This window comes from Pogoniulus pusillus, chromosome 24, assembly GCF_015220805.1.
Source record: "Pogoniulus pusillus isolate bPogPus1 chromosome 24, bPogPus1.pri, whole genome shotgun sequence".
In the NCBI taxonomy this organism is placed as follows: Eukaryota; Metazoa; Chordata; class Aves; order Piciformes; family Lybiidae; genus Pogoniulus; species Pogoniulus pusillus.
This window is the reverse complement of record NC_087287.1, coordinates 368,263-390,548: the sequence shown is the minus strand read 5'-3', so window position 1 is coordinate 390,548 and position 22,286 is coordinate 368,263. Positions and strand designations below refer to the sequence as shown.

General features: G+C 46.4%; 1 protein-coding gene across 7 annotated transcripts in view; it reads right to left on the bottom strand.

Moving 5' to 3' along the window:
• Positions 1-7,932: 7,932 nt before the first annotated feature.
• Positions 7,933-22,286, bottom strand: part of LOC135185866 (golgin subfamily B member 1-like) — a 43,322-nt gene continuing 28,968 nt past the window's right edge. For 5 of the 7 annotated variants that reach the window (XM_064162976.1, XM_064162978.1, XM_064162977.1 and 2 more), the window contains 8 exons: positions 15,130-15,281; positions 13,547-13,706; positions 12,922-13,074; positions 12,418-12,585; positions 11,126-11,223; positions 10,651-10,785; positions 9,700-9,814; positions 7,933-8,556 (listed from right to left, as the gene is read on the bottom strand). In XM_064162976.1, the coding sequence (XP_064019046.1) occupies positions 8,398-8,556; positions 9,700-9,814; positions 10,651-10,785; positions 11,126-11,223; positions 12,418-12,585; positions 12,922-13,074; positions 13,547-13,706; positions 15,130-15,281 (1,140 nt within the window). In that variant the 3' untranslated portion in view covers positions 7,933-8,397. The other 2 variants (XM_064162975.1, XM_064162980.1) reach the window with 2 other exon arrangements.

Genomic DNA, 22,286 nt, shown 5'->3' with positions numbered 1-22,286 from the left:
CCTCTGAGAGCCCGTTTTGGTACAACAGCTACTTACAGAAAAAGACAGGGGAGAGGCAGGCCCCAGTGGTTTGCAAATCATGTTCCCCTTTGCTTAAAAAAGGCAAGAAGTCAGTCCTTACAAAACCACAACCCCACACACACCCACAGGGACCACGCTTTGTGCCTCTCTGCTGCTCCTACAAGGTGGCAGAAGGTAAGCAGCGTAACTTCATGGAAATCATTTGCTATCATCTGCAGGCTTGTCACTGAGCAGTTACACATCATCTGACATCGCTGCAAATCCCACTGGATCTCGGAACAAGACGGGGTGAGTCAGACCCAGCAGAGTCACACCTAGGAAGCTCCAGCCTTCAACTGCAGCGAATGGCACCCAAAGTATCGCACCATGAGCTTCCTGCTTGCCCAGGACACCTCCCTGAGAAGCACACAGCACTTCACAGCCCTCCTGCCTGACTAGGTGCCTTAGGCTGGAGCTTTTCAACCTGTTTAGTGCCAACGCATCGATACAGAACGACACTGCTGATTTTCCTCAGAGATGTTTGGTGGAACTAAAGCACCTCCTGCATGACTTCACAGGGAATGTGGTCTGAAAGCAGAAGGGAAGCAGGAAAGAGAACAATGTAGTTCTGCTCTAATGGCTGTCTCTGCTATAAAACATAGATAAACCCTCCAATCTCATACAGTTTTCATTCCTCTCCAAAGGAAAAAAAAAATCATTCTGTCATAGGTATTTGCTGTGCTAGACTTGGCCCTGGATGGAGCAGGCTGGTTCCTTTCCCTTCAGGAATGCACTCAGTCGCGTAAGGAGCTAAGGACATGGTTCCCAGCCATGTCTGCACAAAACAAGACATCTCACAACAGACAGGCACAAAGAATAGAGAAACTCTTCCTGAGTATTCTCACTTGTTTTTAGGTTGAGACCGTCTGGCTGCAGTTATGCCACTGGTGAGCACGTTCTGCAGAAAGATCTGAGCAGTCAACTTCCAGAACCCAAACACTCATGAAGAAAATAATTTCCAAGTCACTTCTGACCATTGTTTAAATCAGCCAACAGCGCAAAGCAACCACTTACTTTATGTCAACAAGGGAAGCACCATTGCAGCCGCTCCCCAGTACAATCCTGAATTCAGGTACACAGTTTCAAGAACTCTCCCGGGCAAAGGATGTTCCATTCACCCCTGCAAAGTCATCACAGCTCAGCTGTTAACTTCAGAGTTCCTGAAATTCAGTTTTCTAGGTATTTTTAACCAATGGTTTACTTTTTAGATAATACTTTAAAGACAGCTCTAACTCTGCAAGGAGTATTTCCTTTTCATAATTCTTAGAAGGTTTTACGTTTGGTAAAAGCTAATATCAGGAAAGTAGATTAAATGCAAAAGTGGTGAACAAAAATACTTCTCAAGGGGTTTGTTTTGGGGTTTACGACTCAACCTTTGGTGTCTAGGACACGAAGCCATTCAGCAAGTCAGGCTGAGTGGTAATTGCTTATAAAGCTTTAAAAATGTGTCAGATCCAGCAAAAGTGGCTTCAAGTTCCATAGTTAATTGGTGCTAGGAAGCTAGGGTAGCTGTTGCCATTCAGACAGACACTAAACCCACATCAGCACCACACACAACTTGAGCTCCTCTCTGACTGTCACCTGCCTCATCTTTGCAGTGAATGACGGGGGTGAGGGGGATGCAGCTTCAGGGGTCTGTTGCTAGCAGGCCCAGAACGCCTGCTGTCCATTTACTTTAGTAGCTGCATTTGCTGTTAAGGCTGACAATGAAGTGCTTTTTTTGCCTTGAAAAACCATTCCAGTTGCAGCCAGGAAGGCCAGGAATTGTTCCCTACTACAGAATCCTCCCTTGCTGTCGTGAGGAAGCGTTGAAGGCAGCCAACAAGAATGTGCTAATTCTTTTGTCCCCATTTCTCAAAATATCAAAATGCTGCTATGTGCCTTCTTGTCCCAGATTGTCTGGCAGTAGATTGCAGGGCTTAAAAATCATTTTTTGATAACCCAGAAATAAGGATCTACCCTTGATTGAAGTACTTACGCTGCTGCTGTCAGCAGGGTCACAGCACTGCGGCAGAGTCTGGGCTGGGTTCCCTCCGTGAGAATATAAGTAAAACATTCACTGCACCTCTGATAACCATAAAGCCCCAGGAGTGCTAAGTATCAGCCATCAGCACTCGAGATGAATTTATCTGCACTGGCACAGAAGTGTCTAGAAACGTTACAACAGACTGGATTTCCTCAGGGCCCGCCGAGAGCCCAAGCCCATGCACAAGCGCAGCCTCAGATCTGCTCCGTGCTCACCACAGGCTGCACTGTACCTACCACTGCTCTCGGAGGGCTGGAATGGGAGACCAGGCTGTGGCCTCTGCATTATTTCAAACACCTCCCTCTGTACACAGCAGCAGTTTTCAACAACCTACAGTGGCTCCAACGCCATCCATCTATTTTCATACTGTATATATGCCATATATAGAATAATGACTGTGAAAGAGTGCCATTGATATACTGGAGAGCAGGGCCCGCGGGGAGCAGCTGAGGGAGCTGGCAATGCTTGAAGAAGAGAAGGATGAAAGGAGGCTGGAGTCAGGTGGGAGTTGGTCTCTTCCTCCTAGTCTTAGGTGGTAGGAGGAGAAAAATGACCTGAAATTGAGCCAGGGAAGGGTCAGGTTGGAGATCAGGAAAAAATTTCTTTGCTGGAAGAGTGGTCAGGGATTGGCAGAGGCTGCTCAGGGAGGTGGTGAAGTCATCATCCCTGGAGGTGTTCAAGAAACCACTGGGACATGGCACTTGGGGATGTGGTTTGGTGGCCACGGTGGTGTCAGGTCAATGGTTGGACTCTATCCTAGCAGCCTTTTCTGACCCAAACAATTGCACAATTTTATGCCATACACACACCCTCTACAATGCCTAAAACCCCTTCCTTTCCATAACAGGCACCTGTGGGAGCCTTCCCTTCAGAAAGCTGCTTGGGCACTGATGTGAAAGAAGATCCCACAGGTCACGTTCAGAACGGTTGCCGGATGCCACAGCAGAACCTCTGTGCTGCTTCAAACACAAATTCGCTGCCTGTCCAAGGGGTGGCAAAGATTTCAGTGAGTCTACTTCATCGTTCCCTGGCTATGGCTCTATCTCTTATTATCCTAAGTGAGACGTCCTTCCACTCAGCTACAGAGCTTAATAAGCACTGGCTCGTGGCTCTGGAGATCCCTTTCCCATCTGTTCAAAGCACTTTTATGTTCCTGGGCTGGAAGTGTAGCTCCCATTTCTTCAAACACTGTCCTGAACACACTCACTTGACTCCTATCAGAGGGCTTGCTGGTTCCAGTCCTACTTACTCAGCAGATAGAGAAGTGTTTGCACATCTCCATGTCTCAGTCCCATTTATTTCTCACTAGATAATGGAAAACAAATTCACAGACAACAGCAAGCTGCTGAAGTAGCACAGTGATGGCTCATGTGTTGTAGCCAGCTCCATTCCCTGCTGGTATTGATGTGCCACATGAGCAGGTTCCCAAAGATGATCTCCTATAGCCAAAAGAATGGAAATTAGCTGCTGGTGGTGGCCATCCACTGCAACATGAACTAAGGCACAGGAATGGATCCAAAGTGTCTCTCTCTGCCTGCGATGGACAACAAGGAAGGGGTTTCCATAGGTATAACTACAGCCATCATCATAGCAACATAAAATCATTAAGGTTGGAAAAGCCCTCTAAGACCATCGAGTCCAGCCCTCAACCCAGCACCACCGTGGCCATCAAACCATGTCCCCAGGTGCCATGACCACACGCTTCTGGTGTCATTCCCATACCAAGTGGCAGATGTCTGCCTCTGCTGCTTATTAGAACCCCCTCGGCTGCTTTATGTGAACTTAGCTCTGGGAGCCGACATGTTCCAGTTTCAGGTGGCACTCTGGGACGGGCAGCACAGACCAATTAATCATGAAAGCTCCCTCAGATGGTCTCACCTTCTCTTGCCTTTGAATAGCACCGTGGAAAACCGAAGTGGGTCACCAGTGCATTAGCAGCTGTGCTGTGGTGTCCTGGCCCTCAGGAGGTGTCCGACGTGCAGCACAGAGGGGAGGTGCAGGGACAAGCAATCATTACTGGCTGCAGACATGCATCGTCTAGGGCTGGCCACGGTTCGCTTGTTTGTTTATACAGGCAGCACTAAAGTCCCTTTTTCTGGCGAGGGAATTGACAGCTCTAGACTCCAAATCCTGGGCAAAACTAAGGAGCTGCTGGAACACATCATGCTGAGGAACAGAGCCGCTCCCTGGTCGCCAGAGATGTCATGTGTCAAGAGGAGACATTAGAAAGCTAGGACAAGTGTTTAGTTTCAATTTAAATACTCCAACAACTTCATTGTGTCCATAGGTTAACTGCTCTGATGGTTAACGAAGCCCAGGGAATCTTAAACATACCCTGAATTAGTCTGCCTCCAGCTTTCAAACTGTGGGTTTTGCGGCACCTTTGATTTCAGCACTCGGCAGCCCTCTCCCTGGAGGTTCTACAGAGGCACTCTAAGTCACTCGGAGGAGGCTGAACCTCTGCAGTTCCTCACTGCTGATTAGGATTTGTGAGGCTCCAAAGCACTTTTGGAATCTTTTCTCCATTGTTTCCAAAACTCCCGGGTTTTGTCCCTGAAATGTGCACCACCTGTCCACAGAAACTGGGCACCAGTGACCATATCTTAAATTACTTTTTCCATTTTAAGTGCCTCAGCAGCACACAGTGACAAATCCTACTGAGAAATAAAACCCAAAGCAATTCCAGACAGCACTGCGTCTTGCTCTGGACCTGCAGGGCAACCCTAAAGAGAAGGGACAGAGTCAGAGGCCAGCCATTAAAGAAGCAGCTTGACCCCAGTGATCCCACAGCTTAATCCTGAAGATGCCATCTATGGGCTGCAATCCCTTATCGGTCAGTTTAGGAACACCTGTCCTGGCTGCTCCTCTCCATAGCTGCCACCTCTGCCTCCCTGCACACCAAGGTGGGGCAGAAGCTGTGGCAGCGCCCTTAGCGTGCCCAGAAGCAAGTTTCAGGCAGAGCCTTTCTGCAGCCCAGCCCTTGGCAGGAACTCTCCCCATCAGCCTCTCCCTGCTAGGAGCAGCCCCGGCTGTGCCAGCCTGCCCTGAACTGCAGAAGGTGCCTCAGAGAGCAGAGCCTGCACTGGGCAGGGACAGCACTGAGCAGAGTTCTTTCTGCCCTAAACCCAAACCAAGAAAGGAACAGAAGCGGCAGAGGCAGAGACCCGGCTCACTCGCGGCAGTGCGAGTGTGACATCCACCGGCAGGCAGCGGAAGGGAAGAGCTCTCCAGCACCCAGTTCAATACACTGCAGGTCACAGAAGTCCACATTCCTGTCACCTCTTAGACCAACAAACTTCACCAACCTGTTTGCCAGTGTGAGCCTCTTCCAGTGATGTTTGCCTAGCAAATAATTTTGAGAAAGAGATACTAATTAAAAGCAACTTCCATGGTTAAAGCACAGAACTTTCCCAAGTTGTTCCCTCAACTGCTCCTCACCAGACCTGCTCTCCACACCCTTCACCAGTTTCAAGTACTCAAGGTGTGGCCTCACCAGTGCCCAGTACAGGGGCACAATCCCTGCCCTGGTACTGCTGGCCACACCATTGCTGATCCAGGCCAGGATGCTGGTGGCCTCTTGGCCACCCAGGCACACCCTGGCTCATCTTCTGCTACCATCAGACAGCACCCCCAAGACCTTTTCTGCTGGGCAGTTTCCAGCCAGTCTCCCCCCAAGCTGGAACCTTCATGGGACTGTTGTGACCCAAGTGCAGGACCCAGCACTTGGCTTTGTTAAACCTCACCTCGCTGGCCCTGGCCCATTGATGCAGCCTGGCCAGGGCCCTCTGCAGAGCCTTCCTGCCCTCAAGCATGTCTTCTAAAGATCTCCAGGGATGGGGACTCAACCAGCACCAGGGTACCCACGAGCACCAGCCATCAGAGGGTTAAACTTGGGATTTCGTAAGCTAATCTTTTGCAGTGAAGTTCACTTTTAATGAGAAGAATGATTTCAATTAAAGACTGCTCGAATTACCACTATTCCATAATTAATGGACTGCCTTGAATGCAACCAGTAGCGAACAACAAGCTGTTCACCAGCCTGGAGAACAGGCAGCATCATTACAGCATAATGAGAGAGAAACGGTCCCAGGCATGTCTCCTGCAGGAGCCACAGCTCCTGCCTGTTAGCAGCCAGGCTTTTCTGGAGGTCTGCTGTGGGTTATCATCTCCCAGTTGGATTTGTTCCCTGTGCTGTCAAGCTCAGGACTTCATTAGTTTATTTACACTGCTAAATTGATGCATAATCTTCCTATTAAATACAGGCCCAAAGCATGCACAAAGGGAAGTGCAGAGCCACATCTGATGTTCCAGGTGAGCTTACACCTACATCTGTGTTGCAAGCTGCCTGTCAGAAGGTGGATTTGGGCTTGCATTCACTTAGCCTAAGTTTCCTTCATCCATTTCAGTGACAGAAAAGTGCAGTACCTGACCATTGTCCAAGTTACTGCACTGCCTGAAGCCTCCACCACATGACACTAAGAGCCAATCTATCCAGCCACGAGTTTACACTGAAGCACAAAGCCTTTTGATAGCTCCTCCAATTCCTTCTCCTCACCAGATTCCAGGTTGTCAGCTCCAGCATCCTGCACCACCCAGAGACAGCACACACAGCAGGGCTGTACACAGGACAGCTTGCAGGTGCTGAGGGAAGAACGTGAATAGCAACCTCCACATTTGATTTGAAATTTTTCTTACAGGGAAATAAAATTCCTTTCTGAATAGAGACAGCAGGAAAAATACCAGGAAGAACACCAGAATGGGGTGTGGGAGCAGAACCTTCCTGCTCTGTAGACAGGAGCAAGGTGTTCGCCCAGCCAGCAGCACAGTAATTAAATGCAGACGCTGTGCTTCCATCTAGAGGAGGAGAACAATTTGCTACCAGATGCCAACTGAGAAACTCCCTCCGCTCCAGCACCAGCTTTGGTGGGGTCACCTGGAGTACTCCGTGATTACTCCTCTGGGCTCGTGGTTGTGGCACAGCAACTAACTTTAGATACATCAGAGTGTCAATACCTTGTCTCAGCACCCGAGTACAGGACACCACCGGCTCTACACCCTCACCTCAACTGAGGACAGGACACCACTAGCTTTAGAACGTTCATTCACGTTGCCATAACTTTTCTTCCAAATCTCTGCGATAGCCCAGTCCTGCATTGCCTCAAAACAAAGCACGTGGCAGGAGTGACAGCCCATAATGACTCTATTGTCTCAAACGAGGCGTGACATACCTGGTCTGGGATAGAAAAGGTGATGGCCTTCATAGCTCTGGAGGAGAGCTGCTGGCTTAGCAAGGAAGAGATCGTTGCTGCAGAGGTGGGAATTCCCTCTTCCAACCATGCCATACCCTGCACTGCAGGGGGCTGCTGCACACCTCTCCGACTTGGAGCCCATATTCCCCCACCCCTGCCAAAAGGGTGTCAAAGGACCACCACTTCTGAGGGCCAAGTGTTGCAGCTAGGACAGAGCCCCCGCTGGGACGTACACTCACCTCCAAAGGACTGTGCCTGTGCAAACATCACTGGATGAGACCCGAGGGCTGCTGAGGTCTTCTCTTTTTCTCTCCGTTTTTTCCTCAGCTTTTCCTTCCCGTTTTCCCTCTGCTCTGGTCCACGACACAGCTTTCCCCGGCGCTGACAAACCCAGCTCAGCAGCCATTCGGCGTCGCTCCGCTTTCGTTTGCTCCGAGGGCATTTTTGACCTGCTCTGCTGCCCAGGGCTGGCTCAGGGCAGCAGGTCACGGCACCTTGTCACAGCTATCACAAACTGAGCACAAAGAGCAACTGTCTTCTTTTTTTTATTTTCAGCCAGGAAAGTCCCCAACAAACCAACCAGAGAAAAAGCAGCAATCAGAAACCCAGTAGTTCTTCTTTATTGCACTCTATAAGGCTTCCTGTTACAATCAAGAAGCCAATAAACAGTAATTGCTTGAGATTCATTTAAAATGTATAGTTTAACTCTTAAAATAAAATCTGTGTAGAAAAGATCTCATGTACAACCCATTCCGTAGTAACCGATCATTATGTACTCACAAACAATACTAAGTAACTCGTCTGCAGCAGTTTCTTTGTAGGGCTGAGGGGAACATTTTCTCCTTAGCAAATACAGCATCCCACTGTTAAAGAGCAATTCAAGTCAGCTTTGGAGCACTGTGACAGACACAAAGTCCTTAGCAGAAGCTCAGGGCCTGTGTAGTGTAAGGAGAATATGTACAACAGCTGTGTCCAGTGCAGAGCTTAGCAGCAGCATGTGGCAAGTCCATCACCTTGGCACACCATTGGCTAGAGGGAAGTCACCCAGAAAATGCAGCATGTTCAGAGCACCCCAGCGAGGCACAGCAGCACCAGCAGGTGCAGCATGACCAGGTAGGTGAGGAACAGGTAGCGAGACTTGGCTCTGGAGGTCAACAACTTGGAGCAGTAGAGACTTCGGCCTCGCAGCCAGCGGCGGAAGGAAAGGGCTCCTCCCTTCATCTGCCCAGCAAACACACAAATCAAATACATCATCTCCAGCACAAGGGAGGAGAAGCTCCACTGCAGACCTTCTGCCTCTGATGCCACAGCAGAGGCTGAGCATGAGTGATCTAAAGGGCAAATAGCAGCACTGGTGGCAAGGGACAGGAAGGGATTGGTGTGTTACGATACTACAGGGACAAATCAGAGGTGGAACTGCATCACCATGTGCATGGACACCTGTGGAACAGCCAGGTGTCAGACAGACATCACTATTCACATTCTAATCTGCACATATGTGGTGGAGTTCTCTCTGCTAGAGAAGACAAGAGAAATAGCTAAAGGGCAGAGCTCAAGAGAGTGAGGCCAGACTCTAGAGATAGTCCAGCAGAGACTACAGAGATGCTGAGGGGCCTGGAGTATCTCTGTGAGGAGCAAAGGTTGAGAGCCTTGGGACAATTGAGCCTGGAGAAGAACAGCCCTGAGAGGCCCTGATCAGTGCTTAGCAAGAGCTAAAGGGTAGGCAGCAAGAGCTCTTTCCAGTGGTGCCCAAGGACAGGGCACGGGGCAAGAGGCACAAACTGGAACCCAGGAGGTTCCATCTGAACAGAAGGAGAAACTTCTTTGGTGTGAGTGTGCTGGAGACCAGGGGCAGAAGAGATTCCAATCCCACCTGGCCATTGTGATCCTGGGGAGGCTGCTGTGGTGCCCCAGCTTTAGCTGGGGAGGTTGGACTGGGTGATCTCTAGAGGTCCCTTCCAGTCCTCACCGTTCTGTGATTCTGTGAATGTGTTCTACACAGCTACCTGTATTTGACTCACCATCCACAGCCCAAACAGAAAGAAATCCAGGACATTTTCCAAGTAAAATGTCATTTCAGTAGCTGCTACTTTGAACTAAGGTCCCTGTGACCCACCCATCCTCACAATAAGAGAGGACAACCCAAAATCAGTGACTTCCTGTCACTCAGAAGGGAAATCTGCACTCCAAAAATGATTGAACTGCAGCCGAAAGAAAGACACAGCAGAAGGGAGACAGACAAAAGAGACAGCCTGAAGGAGACAAGCTGTCCTGTCTTCCACCTCGTCTGCAACTAGCAGTACACAAGATGCACATCATTAAAGAGTTTCTAACTCAGGGGTTTAAAAGCTTTCCTTTACTCACCTTTCTCACAACAACATGGTCACCAGGACTGAGGATTAAGGCCTCTCTCTCCTCCTCAGTTTCCATCTGAACACTGTACTCACTGGGCACAGGTCTGTAACTGCTCACTTCAAACCTGGAGACAAGTGAGAGGGAGACAATGAAGCACTGATCACCTGCTCCTCCGAAGCACTGCATCCACTCTTTGTATATTAGCATAGCAGAGAAGGTCCCCGCGAAAGGCAGCAAGACCTTGCTTATATTGCCAGGTCCTCCCTCAGTCTCCATTTGCAATCTGCTCTCAAGGTGTTTAATTTCTTCACAACAACCCCACCCTCAGCAGCCAGCGACTGAGATGATGCTGGCAGAGATGTAGACTTTGTGCAGGCAGATAGACAATGCTGCTTTCAATCTGAACACTTCCTGTGCTCAAGCTGATACACCCGAGCCTTTGCTCTGACTTGGAGAAAAGAACACGACTGACTACTGAGCTCAGCCTCTGAAATAACAAATGAAATCAAGAATAAAAAAAAAAAAACCCAAAAAAACAAAGCTCAGAACATTTTTATCTCCATAAAGTTAAATCTGGCATTTTTACCACACTTCCACCTGCACTTCCATCAGTTCAGGTACTGTGGACTCACAAACACCATTGTTTGTTTGTTCTACTTGCTCAGAAATCTGACACCCATGGAAAAAGTGGTTACACAACACCTGGCACTGCTTTTTCCAGTTCTGTATCTCACTTTGCCCTTACTCCAGGCACAGTGTAAAACGTCCCCATGCACTCGTCAAGGCAGCACCAGTGGAAAGTGGCTTTGGCTCTCTGAACACAGACCTCATTTCACGGCCATGTAAAGGTTCAGTGCAGCAATCTGTCACACGAAGTGTGACAAGGAGTCCAAGAAAAGACAAAGACACTTCTCTTTCAAAAGAAAAATCCCTCCTGCTCTACAGACAGGAGTATTTTACCTGGTACTTCGCTCCTCACAGAGTCCAAGAGCCTCTTCTGCAGCTTCTCTCCTCCTCTTCTCTTCTGACAGTGTCTCTGTGAGCTGTGACAGAGCCTGCTGCACTGACTCATACTGCTGCTCAGTCTCTGCAAGCCTAGGACAAAATGAAATCTGCAATCAGTGCATCAGATACTTAATTACTTCCCTGCTCTGTTTATTAAGGGACGTTCTTTTTTGAGACACTTCATCTTAACACGGTGCTTTAGACGAACACTGAAACGAAGCCACCAGTAAGTGTGCATCCCCACAAAACCAAGACACACGTGTGTCCAGCTGACAACAGCTCGCGACCAGGACTGCGACTCATTGAACCCACTGTAAATCCACTTCTTTCCCCTGCCAGATAGCTTCAAGGGACGGAAGAGCATCACTTCTGCACTTAGAACACAGGTGCCAGCAAACCAATACTGCCAATACATGCTCTCAGTCCTGACCTTTTCCTGAGTTCATTTAGCTCCATATTGTCTATGTCAACGATAACTGCGGATCGTTCCTGCGGTGCTCCAGGGGGAACTTCTGTTCTAGTTTCATCCTAGAAAACATTAAAGGGGGGGGAGAAATCCAGTCACCATTTCTCTAGTCACTGAAAATCTTTATTTCAATTAAAGAAGCTGCAAGCACCACAAAGCAGTGAACAAAGCACTCTGTGCCACTTAATCTCTTCATTTCCAGAGCTGCAAGCTTCCAAACCTGTTTTCCATCAGAGACAGTGCAGAGTCAGCTGCCTGTGTGCACACTGCCTGTGTGTGCTGCAGGGCAGGAAGGCTGCCTGCTCACTGCACAACTGCTCTGCCCTGCTGAGGCCACAGCTTTAGTACTGGGGCCAGTTCTGGGCTCCCCAGTTCCAGAGAGATAGGAAACTACTGGAGAGAATCCAGTGGAGGCTACAAACCTGCCAAGAAGCCTGGAGCATCTCCATGAGGAGCAAAATCTGAGAGCCCTGGAGCTGTTGAGCCTGGAGAAGAGCAGCCCCAGAGGGGATCTGGTCAATGCTCAGAAAGAGCTAAATGGTGGGGGCAAGAGGATGGGGCTGGGCTTCTCTCAGTGGTGCCAGTGGTAGGATAAGAGGCAACGGGCACAAACTGGAACCCAAGAACAATGAAAACGTGTTTGGTGTGAGGGTGCTGGAGCCCTGGAGCAGGCTGCCCAGAGAGGTTGTGGAGTCTCCTTCTCTGGAGAACTTCCAACCCCATGTGGCCATTGTGATCCTGGGCAAGTTGCTGTGGGTGCCCTGCTGGAGCAAGGGGGTTGGACTGGATGATCTCCAGAGGTCACTTCGAACCCCAGCTGGGATGCTGTGATAACCTCTGAACAATGCCTGAACTGAGAGACATGCACCTACACCCCTACACAGCAATACAGCACTCAGCACAGCTCCACAAGTAATGCAAGAATTGGTTTATTTTGCAGTTTGCATTTCTCCTTGTCTGTTCTATTTCTGTTTATGGAAAACTAAGGGCTGGTTTAGATATGTATCCAAATGATATTTTAGACACTGCTCCAGTGATTACTGATCATCCAGTTACCTCTGTCAGCTCCAGAGCACTTGAACAAAATGAACACTACAGCAACAAAGACCATTACCTTCTGCACAGCAGGGTAATGCTGGGGAAAGTACTAAGGCTGTATAACAGAAGGTATTTACTTCGGTTTCAGCCTGAAAACTATACAAGTGTAAGCACAGACTTAAAAGCCAACCTACAGCCATCGCCGCGCACTTGCTTACCTGAGCAGTGCCTTGGAAAGATGCCACCTGCATTGTCTGATAGTCCCTCTCCAGTCTTAAATAGCGACTCTGCAGGTCAGTGTACCGCAGCTGGTTATCCCTGAGAGCCTGGGAGAGAGTCTTCAGCTGGGCAGACAGCACAGCGTTTTCCTCCGCTGACTGCACTACCTGAAAGGAACGAACAAGCAGAGCAAGTGCCAGCTAAGAGAGACATCTGGTTCTGGCTGCAATGAAAAACATTTGGTCTGAGCACTTCAGCAGAGCCCCACCAATACCTTCAGAATGTGGTTCCAACTAAACCTTTCCCAGTCAGGTAGTAAGTGAACAAAGCCTGACAGAAAGAGCCTGACCTTTAGCTTGCAATTTCTGCTCTCAGCCAAGAAGGGTTTTTGAAGAATTGAAGTTTTAAAGCAAATGAAGTTCCAGTCACCCAAGACACCAACTCACTCAGCACTACTTCTGTGTAGATGGCAGCTCAGACTTACACAGAAGCTGTTTTGTTACCTTAGAATTAACCTGCTGGAAGTGCAGCTCCTTCTGGTGTACCTCCTGCAGACTGCGCTGCCGCTCCATCTGAAGCTGCTGCTTCTCAGCCAGGACGTGTTCGGTGTCCTCCGGAGCGTCTGTACCTCCAGCAAGGGAGGCAGCTTCCAGAGCCTTAAAGAGAACAGCACGCTCAGAGGAGTGCTCCGCGAGCTCTTGAACAAGCATGCAGCTCCAGCACCAACATACACAGGGGTAAAGGTTCTCCCTTCATGAGGTTGTGCCACAGAACCACCAGGGCCTCTCACAAATTAATGCCGGATTTGCAAGACTTCATACAGTGGAAAAAAAGCTGCTGGGTGTTTTTAACCTAAAGTGCAGGAAATGGCTTAGGTTGGGAGGGACCTTAGAGATCATCTACTCCATCCTCAATGCCATGGGCAGGGACTCCAAAATGTTTCAATTAAACATCAAGAGTGATCAACGTAATTCTTCATTTGCAAAGAGTCTGGAGTACCAAAAACACCCAGGAGCAAAAAGGTGGAGATGCATGTGAACAGAAACACCCAGCAACGTTATCTTCAAGCTGCTAATGGATGGCTTGCACGACTGACACAGATCTGGGCCTTCCGCTGCATTTCCTTACCTTGACTGGGTAACTGCTGCCAGGGGGAAACGATCTCTTGGCAATCATGTCTTGGTGCCGCTTCTGCAGCTCTGCCATCTGCCTGTCTTTCTCAGCCGCTGTCAGCTGGCACTGCTGTTGCAGTGCCTGGCACTCTGAGAGGAGGAGGTTCTTCTCCGTTCTGCACATAAAACGCGAGACAGGATGTTAGATGGTGCCATGCCGCACACCAGTCAATGAAAAGCATAAAGCTGCACTTCCTGCTACCTCTGAAATAAACAGTAGTATCTGGGGATCAGTTTTAGGCAAATAGGGAGCACAATGTGAACATTCCTCAACACACACTCTGGTTTAAAGACATATGCTAAAACTCAGAAACTGAAGGCTGGAAAGGGCTAACATCACATTTGCTTCATTGGCTTGGAGACAAGAGAAGTTCCTTGCCTGCAAAGACACTAACATCTGTTAATGCAATCAACACTCAACTGCCTTTAAGAATGAGGTTGTGCAGTAATGCAGCTCTAGGCCAGAGCTGTGTAAAGTGCTGAAATAAACACACCACATCTCCAGAAAGTGCTGTCAGACACAGGCAACAACAGAAAGAGCATAAAAGCAATTTAAAACCTTTGGCACTCAATTTAATTTATGGTTTTAACATTTGAGGGGAAAAAAATGGGGACAGACTGTTCATGCTGATCACTGATGAAGTCTCCAAGTTAGGACAAGGTTTGAACATCTCAGGCTAACTCACTTGTATTTGTGAAGATAAAAGTGGGGCTGATCTTTTGATCTATACCCCTGCCCCTAAAAGCTTCTAGTATAAACCAGCTGTTACCTTAGAGAGACTTTAAGAGATCTCTACCAACGGCACTATGGACAATGAGATGCAGGAAAGAACTTGGACCCTGTCCCCAGCCTCAAATTCAACCGAAATTATCTTTGCTGAACAGACCATAGTATTCTTTTGCACTTAAGTCACCTCCACAAGCTTACAAGCTTGGTCTAAGATGACCATATCTTGCTGTAGCTTCACTGAATGCTACTTAACACCCTCTACTGTGAGGCAGAATTTAGGAGGCATTCACAGATACAGGCCCATGATGTGACATTATTCATTCACCACAGATGACACAAGATTGAGCAGTGCTGGACTCCTGGATCTACATAAAAAGTGCTCAAATGGAAACTGAATCCTTTTCACCACAAGCTGGGCCCATGAAGGCACACCTCAGAAACTTTTTTAAACAGCGATTTAGGAGGGGAATGTTCAGCCATATGAAGCATCCCTGAGCACAGGACATCCAGCACCGAAAACAAGACCCTTCAACTGCAGTTCCGCAGGTCCAAGTCACCCACAAACAGGAGACATTCAAATGAGACTGTCTGAAACTTTACCTAAACCAAGAGGCTGACAGCAAACGATCCAAGAATAACTGCAAAGACAGCCCCGTGGAAGGTGATCTGCATGTTACAGCAGCGCTCTTACCCTATACCCTGCTAAATTTTATGTACTTCAGGGTTTGCATCAGTTTTCCATTGGGCTGTGAAGTGGCTGCAGAGTTTAAACCGGAGCCACGTGCACTGTTTAAGGTGAGCATTTATACCTTAATCCAGCAAGCTCATTCTGGTATGATGCAATCTCTCTCTCTGTTTCTGCTTGGAAGGCTTTTGTCTGATGCAACACCTTCTCCAAATCATCAACCTTGGTCTTCAGCTGTGATATTTCAACAGCTGCATGACTGGCTCCTTCTTTAGCCTACGATTAATAAACATGATTAGTGAACCAGAATGACAACAACATGGCTGCAGTTTTCTTAGTGCAGAGTCAGGTTTGCTCCTTGTTTGATGCTGTCTAACAGGACAATTGCCTCACCTCCCACAGCTGTAACTCACCCCATGTTTTCTTAGCACTCATGGCATTCACAAAGTTAAAACTCAGACTCCACGAAGTCTCTAAGCATTCTCTGCAAAAGCCACCGAGTGGTGAGCTGAGGACCACTCCCCACCCTGCCCCTGCCGCCTGAGGCGGATCCAGATGACTTTCAGAAGAACATGCTTCACTGCTGCTGGCAGCAATGGAAAATGAAGCTGTGCCCTGCATTGTTTCAGAAGTTACCTTCTGATTGCTCAGCTCCTGCAGCAGTTTGTCTCGGTCATCCTGAAGACTGGCCATAGCCTTGGAAAACGCTTCCATCTGGCGAACATAATTCCCACACTCAGATGAGAGCCTGCTAACCTCCATCCCTCGGCTGACTAATGTCCTACAGAGCTTTTCAATCTCCTCAGCAATCTGGTCAAGTGTAACCTTCTCTGCAGCATCAAAAAGAGCCTGATTCAGAAGAGAATTTTCCTTCAGCACACTGATAAGATGCAATTTAAAACCATCCAGCTTAGCTTCGAGTTCATCTCCTTTCTTTTTTTCAGTCTTAAGTTCAGATGTGTATCTGCCCTGAAGTTCTTTGAAGTCCTCTATTATCCTGTCCCTGTCATTTTGTAGAGCAGTCATTGCTTTCCCAAAGGCCTCGTTTTGGGACCTCAGCTCACTGTTTTGAGACTGAACTTCCAATATTGTTTTTTCTGCAAAAGCATCAAGTTCATCTCCGTGTTCAAGAGCCCAAAGAGTCTTGCTGTACCCTTCATCTGTATCCCCAGCACTTGTGTCTCTCGATTTCTGGACTCCTCGAACCTTGTTCTGAAGGTTTTCTCCATACTGCCCATTTGACAGCCACTCTTTCTTCTGAACACTACGATGAGTGAGCAGTTTCTCTCCTGATTCAGAAATCAGTTTCTCTTTGTTTAATGATGCAATTAAAGATTCTAGATCATTTAATTTAGACACCAACTTTTTATTCTCCTGTTCCAAAGACAGAGCAGTATCCTTTTGCACCTCACTGGAAAGCTGAATTTCTTTTACTTGTTTCTGAAGATCACGTTTCTCTTGTTCAAGGCTTTTAATACAATCCAATTTCTGCTTAAGTAGGTCTTTCAGCTGATGGTCTTTCAGAAATAGAACTTGGTTAAGGTCTTCCCTATACTTTATCAGCTGTGCACTCAGCATTGCATTTTGAGAATGAAGATCATCTATCTGATTGAGGAGCACCCTCCGCTCCTGTTTCAGAGCACTGTTCTCGCTCGCATTGCCAACCAGCAGACTGTCCCTCTGATTTAAAACGTCTCGGTGAAGCTGCTCCAGCTCCTTGTACTTAGACAAAAGATGATCCCGATCGTTCTGCAGAGATGACATTGATCTTTTAAAGGCATCTATTTCGCTGGCAATTGCAGCCTTCTCTTCACCTGCTTTGTCTGCTTTCCTCTGGAGGCTTCTCAATTCGCTTTCCATCCTTTGACAGGACTCCACAGATTGTTGTCTCTCTGTCTGCAGAGACCTCAACTGCAGTACATACTCTTGGATTTGGCTTGTGTGTTGAGTCTGAATCTGATTCAGATAATCAGAAATGCTATCACCTTTTGAAGAAATGAGCAAGGAAATTTCTTTGTCTTTATTATTTAGCATGACCTTCATTTGCTCAGAAATGGTAACCTGCTTTTGCAATTCAGCACTCATTTTTTCCTTCTCAGATAGAAGCTGCTGCAGTTCTTGTTCCTGTTGGGTAAAATTACTTTCCAGAGCTTTTATCTCTCTCCCTGTACTTTTACTATTCTCTATGAGATGATTAAGAGAACTATTTTCTTTAAGGAGTGCTTGCAAAGCTGCTTCTTTGGACTGAAGAACACTCTCCAGTTCTTGCTGCCTGTTGAACAAAAACTTGTTTTCTTCCTTTATTCTGCAGAGCTCTTCATAGCGCTGTCTATTAACAGATTTCTGGCTCAAATACAGCTCATCCTTTGTTTCCTCCACCACAGAGCATTTGATAGTCAGTTCTTGAATCTGAGCAATTTTGTCTTTCAGTTCATCTTGTAAAGACAATATTCTTTTATTCCCCTCTTCGATCTGTTTCTCTTTGCTCTGGATGGCCTCCTTGAACTGCATTTCCCAGGTCTGCATTTCTGCGAGGGCCCTGTCCCGGTCGTGCTGCAGCAAGGACATACACTTGGTGAAAGCAGCTAACCGTGCCAAAGCCGCATTCAGATCTGCCTGAAGTTGTTTGTTTTGAGAGTCCTTCAAGCTGACCTCCTCTCGCAAACCACGGATCTCACTTATTGCCCTATCTTTTTCTCTCTCAAGGGCACCATGTCTTTCCTCCAGGTTCAAAAACTCTCTCTTGTGAAGCAATTTTAGTTGCTGAAGATTAAATTCCAATTCTCTCCCATATTCGCCCTTTTGAGTTTGTAGTTCATCTTCCTTCTTCTTAAGCTCTTTCCTCCAGCTTCGATTCTCATCTGTAAGCCTGCCCACTTCCTTCTTTGACTGATCCAACAAGTTCATCTGCAAAGAAAGCTTTTCCTGGAGCTGACGTATTTCTTCATTGGACTTTGCCAGCTTTTCTGACATATTACTTAAGTCCTTTTCAAACTTTTCACTTTTTGACTGCGAGAGTTTCACAGATTTTTCCAAATCTAGAATCAGCTCTTGGAACTTTATAGAATCCTTCTGCAGATGGCTGATCTCCTGCTGCTTCTCCTTTAAGAGTTCTTGCAATTCCTTCGTTTTGCTTTTGCTCCCATTGTTATCCCTCTGAGCACTTTTCACCTTCTCCTCCAACACCCTGACTAGGTGTAGCTGCTGTTCTTCTTTTTCTCTCATCACGTGACATTTTTCCGCCTGTACCTCTTCAAGCTGCTGTCTCAGCAAGCTATTCTGTGCCTGTGCCGATTTCATCCTGTCGGTAAGGTGATCGACTTTTTTAACATGATTAAGCAATTCTGTCTCAAGAAACTCTCTCTCATTCTTTACTTTGTAAGAACTTTCCTGCACGTTTTCTAATTCTTCCTGCAGCAGACCTTTATCATCCTCTAAAATCTTAACTTTTTCGTTTAGACTAATAATCTCCTGTGTAAGACTTTTACATTCCATGTCCAGCTTTGTCAGGCAACGATTTTTATGGTCCAAAGATTTTTCAGTTTCTTTAGCATTTTCCGAAATCAATTTTCTTTCCTGTTCCAGGACAAGCACATCTTGTTCTTTATCTGAGAGTTTATCCTTTAACACATTAATGTCCTTTAACAGCGATTTGTTCTCGCATAAAGCATTACTGATTTTAGACTGCATATCGTCTTGGTACACTTCCATCTGAACTTGGAGCTCTCCCAGAGCTGCTTTAGTTACAGTGATGTTATTATGAAGGATATCATTTTCATCTTGAATTTTCTCTAATGCGTGCTTTAAATTTTCAGACCTTTGTTTCAGCTGCTCATTTTCCTCCACCAGCTGATGGTTCTGTTCAGTGAGGTCATGCAGACGATCCTGGTGCTCTTGCGCCTTTGCCTCTTGCTCACGTATCTGCCTTTCTGTCTTACTTTGCAATTCACCGACTTCCGTTTTCTTGGATTCACTGAGCTGCTTCAGTTGATTCTTAATAGCCTCATTTTCATCAATCAGTCTTTGTAAATGCTTCTCAAGAGCCTCCTTCTCGGATTCTCCTTCTCTCAGTCTTTGAATAGCCTTTTGCTTCTCTTTTCTACTGAAGTCAATAACTTGCCTCATATCTGCTATTTTACTACTGATATTCTCATAGGCCTGAAGAAGCGACTCATACTCCTGCTTTAATTCGCTATGTTTAGCCTTCCATCCTGTTAATTCAACTGTCTGAGAATCTTTTAAGGTGTTCAGTTGGAAAGAAAAGGCCTCTTTTTCCTGAACTATAGTCTCCATGGTGGATTTAAGGCTTTCACAGGCCGCAGTGAGGTTTTCATTCTCAGTCAACAGTCTAGCATTTTCAGAAACAAGGCTCTCCTCTTCGGACAGCGGAGGAGCAGTGCTTGAACCATGGCCTTCTTTACCAAGCTCCAACAAACGTTCCAGCATATCTGTCCTGCTCACCAGTTCTTGTCTTTCCAAAAGCAGCTTATCAATCTGGTCCTTCAGACACTTATTTTCTCTCAGGGCTTCTCTACGTGATATTAAAGCCGCCTGCAGTTTCCTCTGAAGGTGCTCTCTGGGCTTCTCCTCCGCTGCAGTTCTCTGCTCTCCTGCTTTAGCATCACCTCCCTTTGCAGGCTTTGCCTGCGGCTCTTCCACCATTTGCGTTTCTTTCTGGATTTCACACTCTGTTGCTTCTCTCAGTTCAGCTTTCCTGGAGTGACCAGTCTCTAACAATTGAAAATGGGAGCCTTTACCTTGCAGCTTTCCTTCACGGGAATTACTTTCCAAACAAAACTCTCCCAGTTCATTCTCAGCAGCATCTGCTTCCTCCTTGCATGACCCCACAGGTCTCACCTCAGCATTCTCACGGAGCAGACACAGCTCTGTCAGCAGCATTTTGTTTTCTTCACTGAAATGTTTAACCTCCTTTTTCATGTTAATTAGCTCCAAATTGGACTTTTTCAAACAACTGACAAGTTTCTCTTTTTCATTCCTCTCTTCTTCAAATGCTGTTTTGTAATGGTGGGCCTCTTCTTCTCCCCTCTTCAGAGCTTCATTTAGTAATTCCTGCTCCAGATGGAGTTTATCTTTGAAATCCGTAAGTGAACTACGCAATGTTTCTATTTCCTCACTCTTTTCGGCAACCTGCTTCTCAGCTTCAGTTCTCAATCTCTGCAGCTGCTCCTGGCTCATCCTGCAATCCTCTTCCCTTTGCTTAATAAGTGCTTCTTTCTCACCATTCACATGTTCAAGCGCTGTCCTAATGTCTGCAGTTTCAGCCTCATAAGCTCTCAACTTTTTCTGTAGCCACTTAATGTCCTCAAGGAAGCTGCCCTTATATTGCTCCTGGTACTGCTCCTGCTGTCTCAAAGGGTTTAAGTTGACCCTTTCTTCTCTTTCATCACCAAATTCAATTGATATTTCTCTCAGTTCTTTCCTGCACATTTCTCTTTCCTCCTGAAGTTGTGCATAAAGGCTTTTTAGTTCTTTTAACTCAGTGTCTTTACTTGCCTCTGAATTGATCGTGTTTCCTGACTCTTTTAAGGATACAACCTCAACCTTGCTCCTTGCTTTGCCCAATTCCAAATTCCTTTCTTTTTCTTGCTTTGATACATATGTGACATTAGTGTCATTGTTGGGGTCCAGGCACTTCTTCCTATCCTCAGCACTTGAATCGGGCTCTTCTGAACTAGCATTTTTTAACAGTTCTTCCTTTTTCTTAACTTCAAACTTCACATTTTCAAGAGCTAAGAGCAGCTGAGAACGTTCCTCTTCATATGCACTTGTTTTTTCCTCCAGCACAGACTGCATATGAGCCAGCATGCGGTCCTTTTCCTCCAAAGATTTCAGGTTCTGCTCATGCACCTTTTGGTTTTCAGCAACAACATCATTTAGTTCTGCAACATCATCCTGAAGTTGTTCTAAGGAAAAGGCTTTAGTAGACAAAGTTGCAGTCAAATCGCTTATTTTTTCATCTTTTTCTACAAGTTGTTGCTTCAATGTTCCAAGATGAGACTCAAAATCTTCATTCTGTACTTCAACTAGCTTCAGCTTCTCTGTTAGCTCATTCACTTTCTTCAACAGCTCCTCTGCCTTCCTTTGCTCTTTTTCTATTTCTTCTTGCCCACACTTCTCTAATTTTCCAATTTTTTGCATTAGATCTCTTCTTACTATCAATGCTGCTTGAAGTTTCTTCTTCAGATTGTCTTTCTCTTTACCCATTTTCTCAAGATTAAACTGCACCTCCTCTTTTTCATTCATCAGCTCTTGAAGTGCAGCTTCTCTACTGCTCAATGTAACCTGACTCTGCTCCAGTTCTTTCCTGCAGTCCTCAAGCTCCTGCCATGCTTTGTTCAAGTCTCCTAGAGAACTGTTATGGACAGCTTCCAGGTCTTGCAGTTTGGTACTTAATGTATTTCTCTCTTGAGAAAACTTCAGCATTTCATTAGACAAAGACTCCATGATCTGGGTAACAGAGCAGTCCTTTTCTTTCAGTTGCTGGCTTAGACCAGAAATCAAATTCTTCTGCTGATTTACCTGGGAGGTTAAATTTTGGATGAGTTGATCTTTTTTCTTCACTTCTTCAAGGAGACTTGCTATTTTTTCACTTTCGAGGTGCAGTTTTTCTTGACTGGTTCTTACTATTTCTTCTGATTTATTTATCTTGCCTTGAAGAAACTCAACCTGTTTATTTCTTTCTGCAAGAGACTTCTCCCTTTCTTGCCAGAGAGACTGCTGGTTTCGTAGTGTTTCCTTGACTGTGGCCATTTCTGCTGACAAACATTCAATTTCAGACTTGTGCTTGCCCCTCATCTGTTCAATATCATTCTGCAGCAGCTCCTTCTGCTTCTCAAGTGACTGCATACTTTTTAATTCATCTTTCATGGTGTCTATTTCTTTCTGCTTTTCTACAAGCATCAATTGCCATTGCTCCCCTTCTGTTTCTTTACTCAAAACAGTGGTCACCAGAGTGCAGAATTTTTCCAGCTGAATTTTAGTATCAGTTAGGTGTAGTTCAGGGGCTGAAGTCTGTAACTTCTCTTCATTACATAAAAGCCTACTGCTAAGTAATGGAGATAAGCTTTGAGTTAATTTCTCTTTTATAAGATCCAGCTCTTGCTGCAAAGACTGCATTTTGCTATCCTTTGATTTCATCTCATTTTCTAAGCTGCTCAATTGCTCACTAAGACTACTGTTTTGTAAAGCTGCCCTATCAAGCTCTGTCACCCATCTGTTTTCTGACTCAAGTAGACTCTGTTCTAGAGTTTCATACTTAAG